This window comes from Apis dorsata, unplaced genomic scaffold (assembly GCF_000469605.1).
Source record: "Apis dorsata unplaced genomic scaffold, Apis dorsata 1.3 scaffold_1005, whole genome shotgun sequence".
Taxonomy (NCBI): Eukaryota; Metazoa; Arthropoda; class Insecta; order Hymenoptera; family Apidae; genus Apis; species Apis dorsata.
Genome location: NW_006264106.1, coordinates 23213 through 34544, shown reverse-complemented (window position 1 = coordinate 34544; position 11332 = coordinate 23213). Strand labels below are relative to the sequence as shown.

The window sequence follows — 11332 nt, the reverse complement described above, 5'->3', positions numbered from 1 at the left end:
TATATATATATATAATTATTCTTATATATTTTATATCTTATATATATATTTGTACTATAATGATTGACGACATTTATACATTTTTCACATTTACTTAAATAATAGAATCATTTTGATATAATGTATCTTTATACTATATGACTAATAAAATCATTGTTTTCTTTACATTTATAGAAAGAAAGAAATTAACACTCAATTTTCAAGAAATTAACAACAATTTTTGTGAATCCATTAATTTTTTTAATTATGTATCAAGATCACAAATCAGAGATTCACCTTTAGAAAACGCGCGTAAGGATTTTTTATCCACTATCTTTTGTTTTCTTTTTCGATTGATTACTCCGTCTGCTGCATCCATCATTCTTAAAATTTGAGATTGATCAGAGCAATCAACTGGGGCAACAGATATATCTCTGACCGCTCTAAACTTGCCACAATTATTCAAATGTTCGTTTTCCAAGCGAAAAAAATTCCATATGAATCTCCTATTAGGAAGGAGCAAATATTATTTTGAAATCAAATTGATCATTATCATTTATTATATATAATTCCAAATATAACGAAATAATATATAAATACTAGCATAAAAGCATAAATTAAACTATTAGTTGACTCAACATGCTGACCATGCAAAATAATATGCAATATACAAATAAGGAAGAGGAAATTCAATTCATTAATGAAAGTTATGTTTTTTATCTATATGTAAATGATTATGTTTATAAATAGACTGTTCTTTATAAATATAAAATTCAATTACAAATTAAAGTATATACGAATAAAAGATGCAATTACAAGATGACAATTTCAATGATCACATTTGACAATTTCAAATGCCGTCGATTCATCACCGTCATTATTTGTACAATCCATAAGACGTATAGCCGCCTTCGGTTCATCATTTTCATTGCGTCTGTAAGGCCCTATGGAGATGTCTCGAACTGCTCGAAATTTGCCTACATTGTATAGGTGTTCGTTTTCCAGACGAAAATAATTCCACATGTACCTTCTATCAACTGATTAGTAAGGCAAATTGATACAAAATATTGCTTATGATAAATTAAAATATTTACTATTATATTATTAAACTAATAATAATTAATAATAATTAAAAATATCCTTGTGTATTATAAACCAAAAGACAAAATAAATTGAATTTAAAATTAAAATAAAAATTATTTAAAATTTAAAATAAAAGAAAAGAAAGTGAGAAAGGAAATGAATAAAACAAGGATAAAAATCGAAAACAAAAATTTTATTTATTTATTATAATTTATTAGTTCCACTCAATAAATCTTGTCTGACTGAAATGTACAATGATTTTAAATCTCATGCAAGCGAAAAATGTCAAGCTTCACTAAAAACGATATATTATAAAAGATGTTCCAAAATTCACGCAAGAAGTAATTTTGATAAAAAACACAGATTTATAATTAAAAATTGTAAATTTTTTATTGATTCATAAAATATACAATATAAGATTATGTATGGAATAGCAAGATAAATGACCTCCACGGTTTTGCTGTACACATAATGCAGATACGCACTCTTTGGCTAAAATTTTCTATGATTATTTTACATTCGATGATGCAGCGCTCAATTTCCTTCTTTAAAGTATGATCGTGGGCTTATCGGCATAAATCTTAGATTTCAAAAAATCCCAAAAAAAAAGTCAATGGCGTTAAATCGCACAAAGAAAATGACTCATGCAATAATTGAATTGTTTCTCAGGCTGTATGGCATGTGGCATTGTCTTATTGAAATCACATGTCGTCCATATTCATATTTTACAATTTAGATACAAAAAATTGGATCATGTCACGATGCGAATGTGCACTATTAACTTATTGCCTGACTAATCGCATTTTCGAAGAAGAATGGTTCGATGATGTCTCCAGCTCAAAATCTGCACCAAATATTATGGATGCGTTTGTTTCTCAACAATCACTTGTGGATTTTCTGAATCCCAAATACGACGATTTTGTCGATTTTATCGATCAATCCATCAAGATGAAAATGAGCCTCATTGCTGAAGATGATTTTGTTCGAAAAATTAGCATTCACTTGTTATTATTCCATAATCCATTCAACGAATTTTATTCGCTATCAAGGAGCTTTATTGCGTATCAGTAGGCTTCAGTCCTTGGATTAATTGAACTTTGTAAGCATGAAGATACAAATGTTTCGTGAAAATACTGTAGAGAACTTCTCAAAATGTCCAATTGTTCACCACGGTGCCAAATTGATGTCCCTCTAATTCTCAGCAATACTCTCACGAATTGTTTCGATGTTTTGTGTTGAACGACTTGTTGAAGGATAGCCAGAATGTTTAAAATCCAGTCTAATTGATCCAATCTGTTTAAATTTTTTAATTAATCTCTTCACATTTAATGAAATTAAATCATTATTCCGACCATATTTTGTACGAAAATTGCGAACTATAGTTGCCAAACCTTATTTTTAAAATATTGCTTAACAATAAAAACGCGTTGTTTTTTCGTATGGCATTTCATTTTTAATAATCTTGAAGTGTCATGCTGTCTTTTTTTTCATTGACAACACTTTACCACATAAATGGCGCAAAATTCAAATCAATTGCGTGAATTTTGGAACATTCTTTATAATGATGTGCAATATTACATATTTTGTACACATTAAATGTACAGCAAATAATTATGATTTCTAAAAATGTATTTTTATTGCTAGTAATATCAATTTATTTTTAACTTACCTGAATACTTCTAATGGTGCAATTATAGAAACCATTAAATCTGCATGTACATATCCCATTTCAGTAAGAGATAATGAAAATGCCCAACCAAAACGAAGTATAAAATCTTCGATTATTGCAAAATAATAATAATACTAAAACACAAATATTATTATTATACAAATATAAAATTATTTTTTAAATTTTAATTAATATAATAATAAGCAATCAAACTTACTGGAGAAGAATAAACAATTTCTTCTCTAAGAAATTTGTTTTCTCCTGCATTACTATCAAATAATCCCCAATCTAATTTTATATCCCATGTATATGTAAAACAAGAACTCATAATACTTGCAGTTATCCACAAATAAAAATAAGGATTTTCAGTAGATAATACATAATACTCTATAAAAATATATATATTCTTCTATGTAATTCTTATGTTAATTATATATAAAAAATACTTACTAGCATTAGTTAAATGTAAGTAAGAAAATACTACAACGAAAAAACTAGTAGCATATTTTGCTGCATTTATAAGATGAGGAAAAGTTTCTTTTGTATCTCTATATCGCCGTAAACATTGTGCAAATCGGAACCATGCTGGCAAACAAGCCACAAATGGTCTCATTGAAAGTTCGCGCATAATACAAGTTTCCGCATCTATCAAAAAATGCATTAGATAATTAGATAATTACTTTCCTAAAAAAATTAAGTTTTAAAATAAATAATAAAATTTGCAATTATAATATTTAATTACAAACCAGTGACAATGGTCCACGAAGAATTTTGTACATAAAAGCAAACAAAATATTGAAAATCTAAGAAAACAGTATGTAGAGAATTAAGTTGATCAGCTAGCCAGAAATCAGCAAATCCAACATAAAAAAATGGCGCACAAAATATTCTACCCAATACACGGAGTGCCCAAAATCTAGCTTCATAACGTAATGTTTTCGTTGGATTAAACAAAAACAAAGCTAGTAATATATATAACAACATCTGAAAAAATATTATTTATATACATGTATGTTTAACAATTTTATATATTACAAAAATATATTTTATATATTACAGGTTGAACAAATGGTGGTATTCCCAATGTTTCACTATATAAAAAACCTAAAATTGATAAAGACCAAACTAATCCAAACACACTAGCCATTTCAATAATGTGCTGAAAATATATTATATATTATATATCAATAATTTATATATAAACAATAAATAAAGAATACAACCTGTTCTGATAAATGATTTCGAGGATCAAGTTCAAATATTAAAACATGATTTACACCAGAAGATCTCCATCCATATACATTGATTCCCATAAGAAAAAGAAATTGAATCATAAGAAGTGGTCCACGATATAATCTACATAAAACTCGCCAATTATTATTATTCCTGTAACGTGTACCTATAAAATAGATAAAATAAAATAAAATAAAATAAAATATTGATTTATTTTTATTTTTATATATCTAAATTTTATATAATAAAAATATAATTTTGCCTGAAAGTATTACTGCTATAAGAAGAACAATAAAAGCTCCTGAAAAAAGTCCCACTTTAAATGTAATCCATGGAGAAAGCTGTTCTCCAAGAGGAGGGACTCTTAAACGTTTCATAGCACGTTGTCTATCTCCATGTTCTAAATCTCTGGTAACCAATGCTTCTGTTTCTGCAATGAGTCTATCTATATCTTTATGAGTATGAAATAATGCTGTATCTACATGTTCTGCTCTCCATTTTGCTCCAAGATCTATATTTAAAAGCTAGGATAACAGTTTCTATTAATTAATATAAATATCAATTTTTATATACATTAATTGTTTTTACATACTTTATCATGTTTTTTTAATATTTTTCTAAATCCAGTAAAATTAAGATTCTGGTAATTTTGAAGTAAAATGAGAAAAAGATAAAATTCAGAAAAGGCTAATTTTAATTCTTGAAGTTTTCGTGCTGAAACTGGCTTTTTATGCAAAATATTATTATGATAATGGATTTTATGACTTCCTTGTCCATTTTCAGAAGTAGATAGAATTTCACTTAATTCATTATTGAGAGTTGCAAATCTACGCGTTGCTTCTGCTAATTTTTCTAATAAAATAGATAAAAAACATATTTTAATATAAATTATAAAAAATTCAAAAAATAATAATATTATAATAATTGTATAAAATTTACCTGAATAAAACGTATTTATTTTTGCTAACTCCTTATCACAATAATGAAAAAATTGTTCATCAAATTTATTAAAATAACGTTCTAATATATGTGATTCTGTTATATCTGCAGCTGGTGCTTGTTCTACTGCTGCATAGAGCAATGCTTTCATTTCCTATAAAATATTCCTTTTATAATATAAATTTTTATTAAATTTAATATAGTTATTACTACACAATTTATAAAATTGACATAGGATTGAAGATGAAAGTTTTTATCTTACCTCGTAATTTATATATTGTTTTCTCCATTCTGGTGTAATGTGAGCATTTAAATGCTCTGCAAATTTCATTTTCTTTATGAATTAATTAACTTGATAACCGTAATATTTCAATTTTATTAACTGCGCTAATATATATAATAACTAAGTTTTAAATAGTTTATTAAAAAGAACCGTAAATTATTTTGGAAAAATATGTTGTACAGTATAATAGATATTTCAGTGTAGAATTGATTTGAGGTTATAGTATATATACTATATCATATTGCAATATCATTATTATATTTAGTATAATTCGACAGATTTTAAACATTTGTATTATAATTTTAATCAACATCAACAAAGTTTTATGTTTTGTTATATTTTTATTTTATATTCAATTTTTCCATCACAAAAGAATTAATATTGAATAAGGTTATTAATTATGTCAATAAAACTAACATTTTTGAGATATAAAATGCGTTGGGTAAGTAAAAATATTTTCTATTTACTTTTTGATAATAATTATAGTTTATTATTTTTTATGAATTATTAATAATTATTTCAATATATGATTTTAAATTTAAATATTGATTTTATTTTATTTTATTAGTACTCAACAAAACAAAAAATGAAAATTATAGATACTGTAAATGAATTAATTTCAAACAATGAATTTAAACATAGACGACATCCAGGTATAATAAAGCTTAAGAGAGTAGAACAACCAAGTTGGCTTATAAAAACAATTAAAAACATTTTGCATGGTAATAAGTTATAAAAAATATATTTTTTATTAGAATATAATATTTATGATTATTATAGATAAAAATTAAAAAGTAATTTTTAAAAATTTTTATTTATATAGATGTAACAATTTCATCAAAGATGATTAATGAAAGTAGTAAAAAATTAGCAACACATTTGAATAATAGACATCCTCCACCAGAAAAAGAAGATATTAATTTAAAATTACAAGAAGTGCAGTCAAGAATATATCCACATATTCATGAAGCACAAAATTTAAATAAAAATGATATACTTAATAATTCAAAAGCTCTTAAGCTTTTTAAAAGTCTTATATATAACTGGTCACCAATTTCATATAATAAATACATTAGTTTAGCATATTTAATTAGTAGAAGTGTACCTGAATATTCTGTTTTATATAAAATTTTTAATGAAATTGTTAATAGTGATAAAAATTTTATACCAAAAACATTATTTGATTATGGTTCAGGAACTGGCACAGTTATATGGTAAAATATATATAAAATTAAATAATTTTTATTTAAAAATATTGCAATAAAAATATTAAAAAAATATAAATTTAATTTTATTAGGGCAGCCTCACAATTTTGGTATAAATCTATCAAGGAATATTATTGTGTTGATGTTTCTCGAGATATGAATGAATTATCTGAATATCTTATAAAAAATGCTACACCAAAAATTAATACAAATTATGTTTTTTATCGACAATTTTTTCCTGCATCTCCAATTGTAAGAATATAACTTATATTACATTGAAATATCTAAAATAGATTATTAATATAATCTATAAGATTTAAATATATTATTTATATTATATTATAGCCAACTTATGACATTGTAGTAAGTGCATATTCTTTATTAGAATTACCAAATCAAATATCTCGTCTTGAAACAATTTTAAAATTATGGAATAAAACAGAACGATATTTAATTATTGTAGAACAAGGAACAAATATAGGATTTAAAGTAAGTCATATATTATTAAAATTTATTTATTCATTTTAATCATTATTTTATAACTAATGATTTTATTTTAAATAGATAATTAATGAAGCTCGAGAGTTTATACTTAATTATAAGAAGAATGCTTCTAATGTACATGTATTTTCACCTGTAAGTATTAATATAATAATTATTATTATTTAACAAAAAATTTTATTTTATAATATTGATTAAATGATAATAGATTGTTTTCCACTTTAAATATGAAATATTTCATTACTAATTTTGAAAAACTTGAGATTTTGTAAGAATGGATAATTTTATCCAAAAATAAGATATTACATGAAAACTAAAAATATAAGTAATTATTTAATTTAATTTTAAGCAGACAAAAGTTGAAAAAAGCATTGAAATTGTGGAAAAAATAATATTCATAATAACATTTTGCATTTTTATTAAATTTATTTAATAAAAATTTACTACACTATATATAATATCAAGTTCTGTATATTAAAATTAATGCTAAAACGGTTTTAAATTCGATTAAAAATTAAATTAAAAAAATATTTGATGTGAACACATCAAACTGTTGTAATTTGTTTTTTTTTTTTAATAGAATTTAATAGAATCAAATTATATGTGATCAATATCAATATCATTTCAATACATAAAATATCATATATATTTCTAGAATAATTTTGAAGGATTGATTTTACAGATTAAAACAAATACGAAAATTGATATAAAAATGTTGGTTAAGATTTATTGATTAATCTATAAGCAATATGACTTATATGAAATGAATAAAGATAAAGTAACATAACAATATAATAAAAATAAAAATCTCAAATTTCAATTATATATAATTATTTAATAAAGACATCTTAATTGACATTTTTGTATAATATTAATCTCATTGTTAATTATTATTATTATTCTATGAATATATTAATAATCTATATATCTAATTTTTATATATAAAATGTTTGAATTTATATATTTTTTAATATGAAATCAAAAATAATCATCAATTAAAATAAATTTTGATTTTGACATATTTAAATATAATTATATTAAATTACAAGATAAAGATGAAAATTAAAAAATAAAATTATTATATTATATTATATTATACTGTGATAAATAGAAAAATATTTTACATTGCATTGTACAGAATGTATAAAAGTTAATATAAAAAACATTATAGCATCATTCTATATCTCTGGATTGGAGAAAATCTATAAATAAAAATATGTTAAAAAATGATTTTGATATTGAAATTCAAAATCAATTTTTTTTATTACATCATATTCTAATTATCACAAAGATAAAAAATCTCAAAGTAATTATGAATCGTAATTTAATTCTTTTTTTTAAAAAGAAAAATTTTTTCAAATTAAATTTAATTTTTGAATTCATTTATAATTTTTTTTTATATTTTGTTATTTTATTATATTTTTTATATTTTGTATTTAGATATTTATATACTATAATAAATGCTATTTTCTTATTGATGAAAAAAATGTAAGTAAATTATTTGTTTATAGAATAATTTTTATTTCAACCATGTATGTAATATAATATTTATGATATAATATTTCTCCATATCTACAAAATTAACTAAAGAATTATTTAATGAGTGATTAATAAATTTATTTACCAAATGCGAAATATTTTATTATTAGATTGTTAAATTATCATTAAATTATCATTAAAATAGTCATTGTTTACATTACAAAATCAGTCTAATCAATATGTAATAAAAATATTTATAATTATAGGAATGATATATAATTTTGACATATTTTTGAGAATTTTATATAGAAATTTTTCGATTTTGTTATATATATATAATTATAATATTAATTTACATGCGCGAAATAATATAATTAAATTACAATTTCTCATTAATAATTAATTTTCATCACCGAGATATTATGATATAATCGAAATATTACGATTTGCTTATGCATGATATAAGAATGAATGTATTAATGAAAAATCAAATAATTTTTAAATCAAAATCTAATAAAATTCGTTTTTTTTTTTTTTTTTTTTTTTTTCCAACAAAATTTCGTATAATCATCTCATTTTATATTGCATTTTATATAGCAATCATACTATTATACGATATATATATAATGTAACAAGTTTCTATATTTACAATATTTTTTTTAAAAAATTGATTATCATGAAAAGTAAATTCATAATGTTATTTATGTTATTTGTATGTATTATTCATTTTTGCTTTATTGTTTTGAATTGTATTGAATCTGTATATTATTTTATATATATAAAAAAAATAAAAAAATAAAAAAGTTGACAACTATTTTAAAAATAAAAAGTCTTATAAAATAGTTTTAATTTACATAATTTTTTTTCTTCTCTATCTTCATTTGATTGATTCAATAAATAAAATTTATTAATAATTTATTAATTATTAATAATAAAAAGATAGAAATATATAATATAAATTTTCCTATTTTTGAAAACTCACCAATAAAAATCAACTTTATTAAAACAACAACAAAGCTTTATAAAAAACTACTTATTCTGTTATTTTATACTATCTCAAAATAACAGATTTCATATTTTTTTTAATTATATAAAATATGAAAATATTTTTTACAAAATTAATATTATAATTTATTGAAATAAAAATTTATATATAGCTACTTATTTTCATAACATTACTTTAATTACAATCATTTATATATAAAGTAAATAAATACTATAGGCTGGTAATAATATTAAAGCATGAAAATTATAATTACTAACTAATTATATATTCTTTTATTAGATTTTTTTTTGATCTGTTTAAGTTTAAAATCATTTTAATAATTTTTTTCTTAGAAATGTTAATTTTTTTCTAAAAAATTCTACAAAATAATAAATTCTTATTAAATAAATAACGTTTTGTAAAAATATAAAAATATCTGAAAAATCGTTTATCAATATTTTTTTAAATTTAAAAATTTTTTACAATCAAAAAAATTATATAAAATATTAATTCATATTATTTTTTTTATCGTTTCCTTTGTTTTTTAAAATTAAATTAAATGTTCTAATTTTTTTTTTACGTAGATTTAACATAACATTTCATTTTTGGAAAAAATCTTATATTTTTGATTTTTTTTTTTTTTTTTAAGTAAAACTGATAAATTCTGTTTTCAAATTTATATTTAACCAAAAAAATTTAGAATAAAACTTTAGATTTATAGAATCATTTTCTTATATTTTAATCGATATTTAAAAATAATATTTGTATTGGAATTATAATTATCTTACAATATATTATAATTTATTAATTTTTATATTATATTATATTATAATTTATATTAATTTTTGTACAATTATTTCAGTGTCCTCATGATGCTCAATGCCCTAGATATGTAACAGATAACACTCCTTGCAATTTTGAAGTTTCATATTTAACATTACCTATTGGTGAAAAATCTGAGTATAAACATGAACGTTATTCATATGTAGTACTTAAAAAAGGTTCATTTTCAATAAAATATATATAATAAAAAGAATAATACAAAATAAATTGTTAACTCTACTTTATATAAAAATGATCTATAATTTTAGATAAACGTTCCGAAGATGATTGCAAATGGCCACGAATTGTCAGACCAGTATTAAAACGGTCTAAACATGTTATATGCCGTATGTGTACAGCTTCCGGAGAATTAGAAGAACAAATTTTCACGACATGGAAAAACGGAAAGTCTGTATTTTTTAAATAAAAAAGAAAGTATTATATAAAAAAATTGAAATCGCATTAATGTAACATTTCATATTTTTAGAAATACATATCGTTGTGCTAGATGTAGTGAATGGGGTGATCGTCTACCTTTTGAAACTGAAAAATGTTAGAAAATAAAAAGTAATATTTGTAATTTATATATTACATATATAATAAAAAATATTTAATTTTTTTACTTAACTATTTTTATTTTTATTTAATACTTTTTGATATATTGTAAATAAATTTATTTTTAATAATAATTAATTTATTATATTTGGTAATATAAATAATATTTAAAATAATAAAATAATATTTAAGTTTCATAGCATCATATAAAAATAAAGTTCTTAAGACTGTTATTCAACTTTTTCCTGAAAATAAAAAATGAATGAAAGCGTAGAGGGGAGATTTAAAAGCCGTTTCCAAGCTGGTCCACGGTCAGTTTTGCTTATACAACGGAAGAGTGAATTTGTCAAATATAAGGTAAGTGATCAATTTAATGAAAAGATTAATTTAAAACTACCACTAATTTTTTTATTAAAAAAAATTCTATATAAAATTAAAAATTATAAAATTATTTTATATATCTTATGTTATATATTGAAAGAATCATTCGTATTTAAAAATTTTATTTAGTTTTAAAATAAATTCTTTTTTATATTTTACATTTTATTCATTACATCTTTTTGATAACATATATTAATTTTTTTTTATATAAAATCAA

General features: G+C 21.3%; 4 protein-coding genes across 7 annotated transcripts in view; 2 read left to right on the top strand and 2 right to left on the bottom strand.

The window, feature by feature from the left end:
* Positions 1-5234, bottom strand: part of LOC102671462 (xenotropic and polytropic retrovirus receptor 1-like) — a 7494-nt gene extending 2260 nt beyond the window's left edge. The window contains exons 1-11 of one of the 4 annotated variants that reach the window (XM_006624243.2): positions 5166-5234; positions 4904-5057; positions 4557-4816; positions 4227-4488; positions 3955-4130; positions 3789-3890; positions 3478-3715; positions 3182-3376; positions 2949-3118; positions 2732-2865; positions 136-485 (exon numbers count right to left, since the gene is read on the bottom strand). In XM_006624243.2, the coding sequence (XP_006624306.1) occupies positions 245-485; positions 2732-2865; positions 2949-3118; positions 3182-3376; positions 3478-3715; positions 3789-3890; positions 3955-4130; positions 4227-4488; positions 4557-4816; positions 4904-5057; positions 5166-5234 (2001 nt within the window). In that variant the 3' untranslated portion in view covers positions 136-244. Of the gene's footprint in view, positions 1-135; positions 486-772; positions 1017-1941; positions 2356-2727; positions 2866-2948; positions 3119-3181; positions 3377-3477; positions 3716-3788; positions 3891-3954; positions 4131-4226; positions 4489-4556; positions 4817-4903; positions 5058-5165 lie in introns of those variants that run through there. The other 3 variants (XM_006624244.2, XM_031514471.1, XM_031514470.1) reach the window with 3 other exon arrangements.
* Positions 792-1016, bottom strand: LOC116186613 (xenotropic and polytropic retrovirus receptor 1 homolog). Its single transcript, XM_031514473.1, has one exon. It carries the CDS (start codon positions 1000-1002, stop codon positions 808-810), a length of 195 nt encoding a protein of 64 aa, XP_031370333.1. The 5' UTR covers positions 1003-1016; the 3' UTR covers positions 792-807.
* A 323-nt stretch (positions 5235-5557) lies between the features above and the next one.
* On the top strand, positions 5558-10801 carry LOC102671335 (methyltransferase-like protein 17, mitochondrial). The gene is made up of 9 exons (XM_006624242.2): positions 5558-5628; positions 5755-5908; positions 6010-6400; positions 6485-6644; positions 6738-6881; positions 6957-7028; positions 10220-10358; positions 10449-10587; positions 10667-10801. Exons 1-9 carry the CDS (start codon positions 5587-5589, stop codon positions 10734-10736), a joined length of 1311 nt encoding a protein of 436 aa, XP_006624305.2. The 5' UTR covers positions 5558-5586; the 3' UTR covers positions 10737-10801.
* A 223-nt stretch (positions 10802-11024) lies between these two features.
* Positions 11025-11332, top strand: part of LOC102672041 (probable cytochrome P450 303a1) — a 22507-nt gene continuing 22199 nt past the window's right edge. Inside the window, exon 1 of the mRNA XM_031514469.1 lies at positions 11025-11091. The gene's annotated coding sequence lies outside the window, so the exon portion shown is untranslated. The remainder of the gene's footprint in view (positions 11092-11332) is intronic.

Bases quoted from the DNA above. Each gene is read 5' to 3' on its own strand.
- LOC116186613 (XM_031514473.1), bottom strand. From the start codon at position 1,002: ATGTGGAATTATTTTCGTCTGGAAAACGAACACCTATACAATGTAGGC.
- LOC102671335 (XM_006624242.2), top strand. From the start codon at position 5,587: ATGTCAATAAAACTAACATTTTTGAGATATAAAATGCGTTGG. The intron at 6,645-6,737 runs GTAAGAATATAA...ATTATATTATAG, and splicing joins TTTTTCCTGCATCTCCAATT to CCAACTTATGACATTGTAGT. The intron at 10,359-10,448 runs GTTCATTTTCAA...CTATAATTTTAG, and splicing joins ATATGTAGTACTTAAAAAAG to ATAAACGTTCCGAAGATGAT.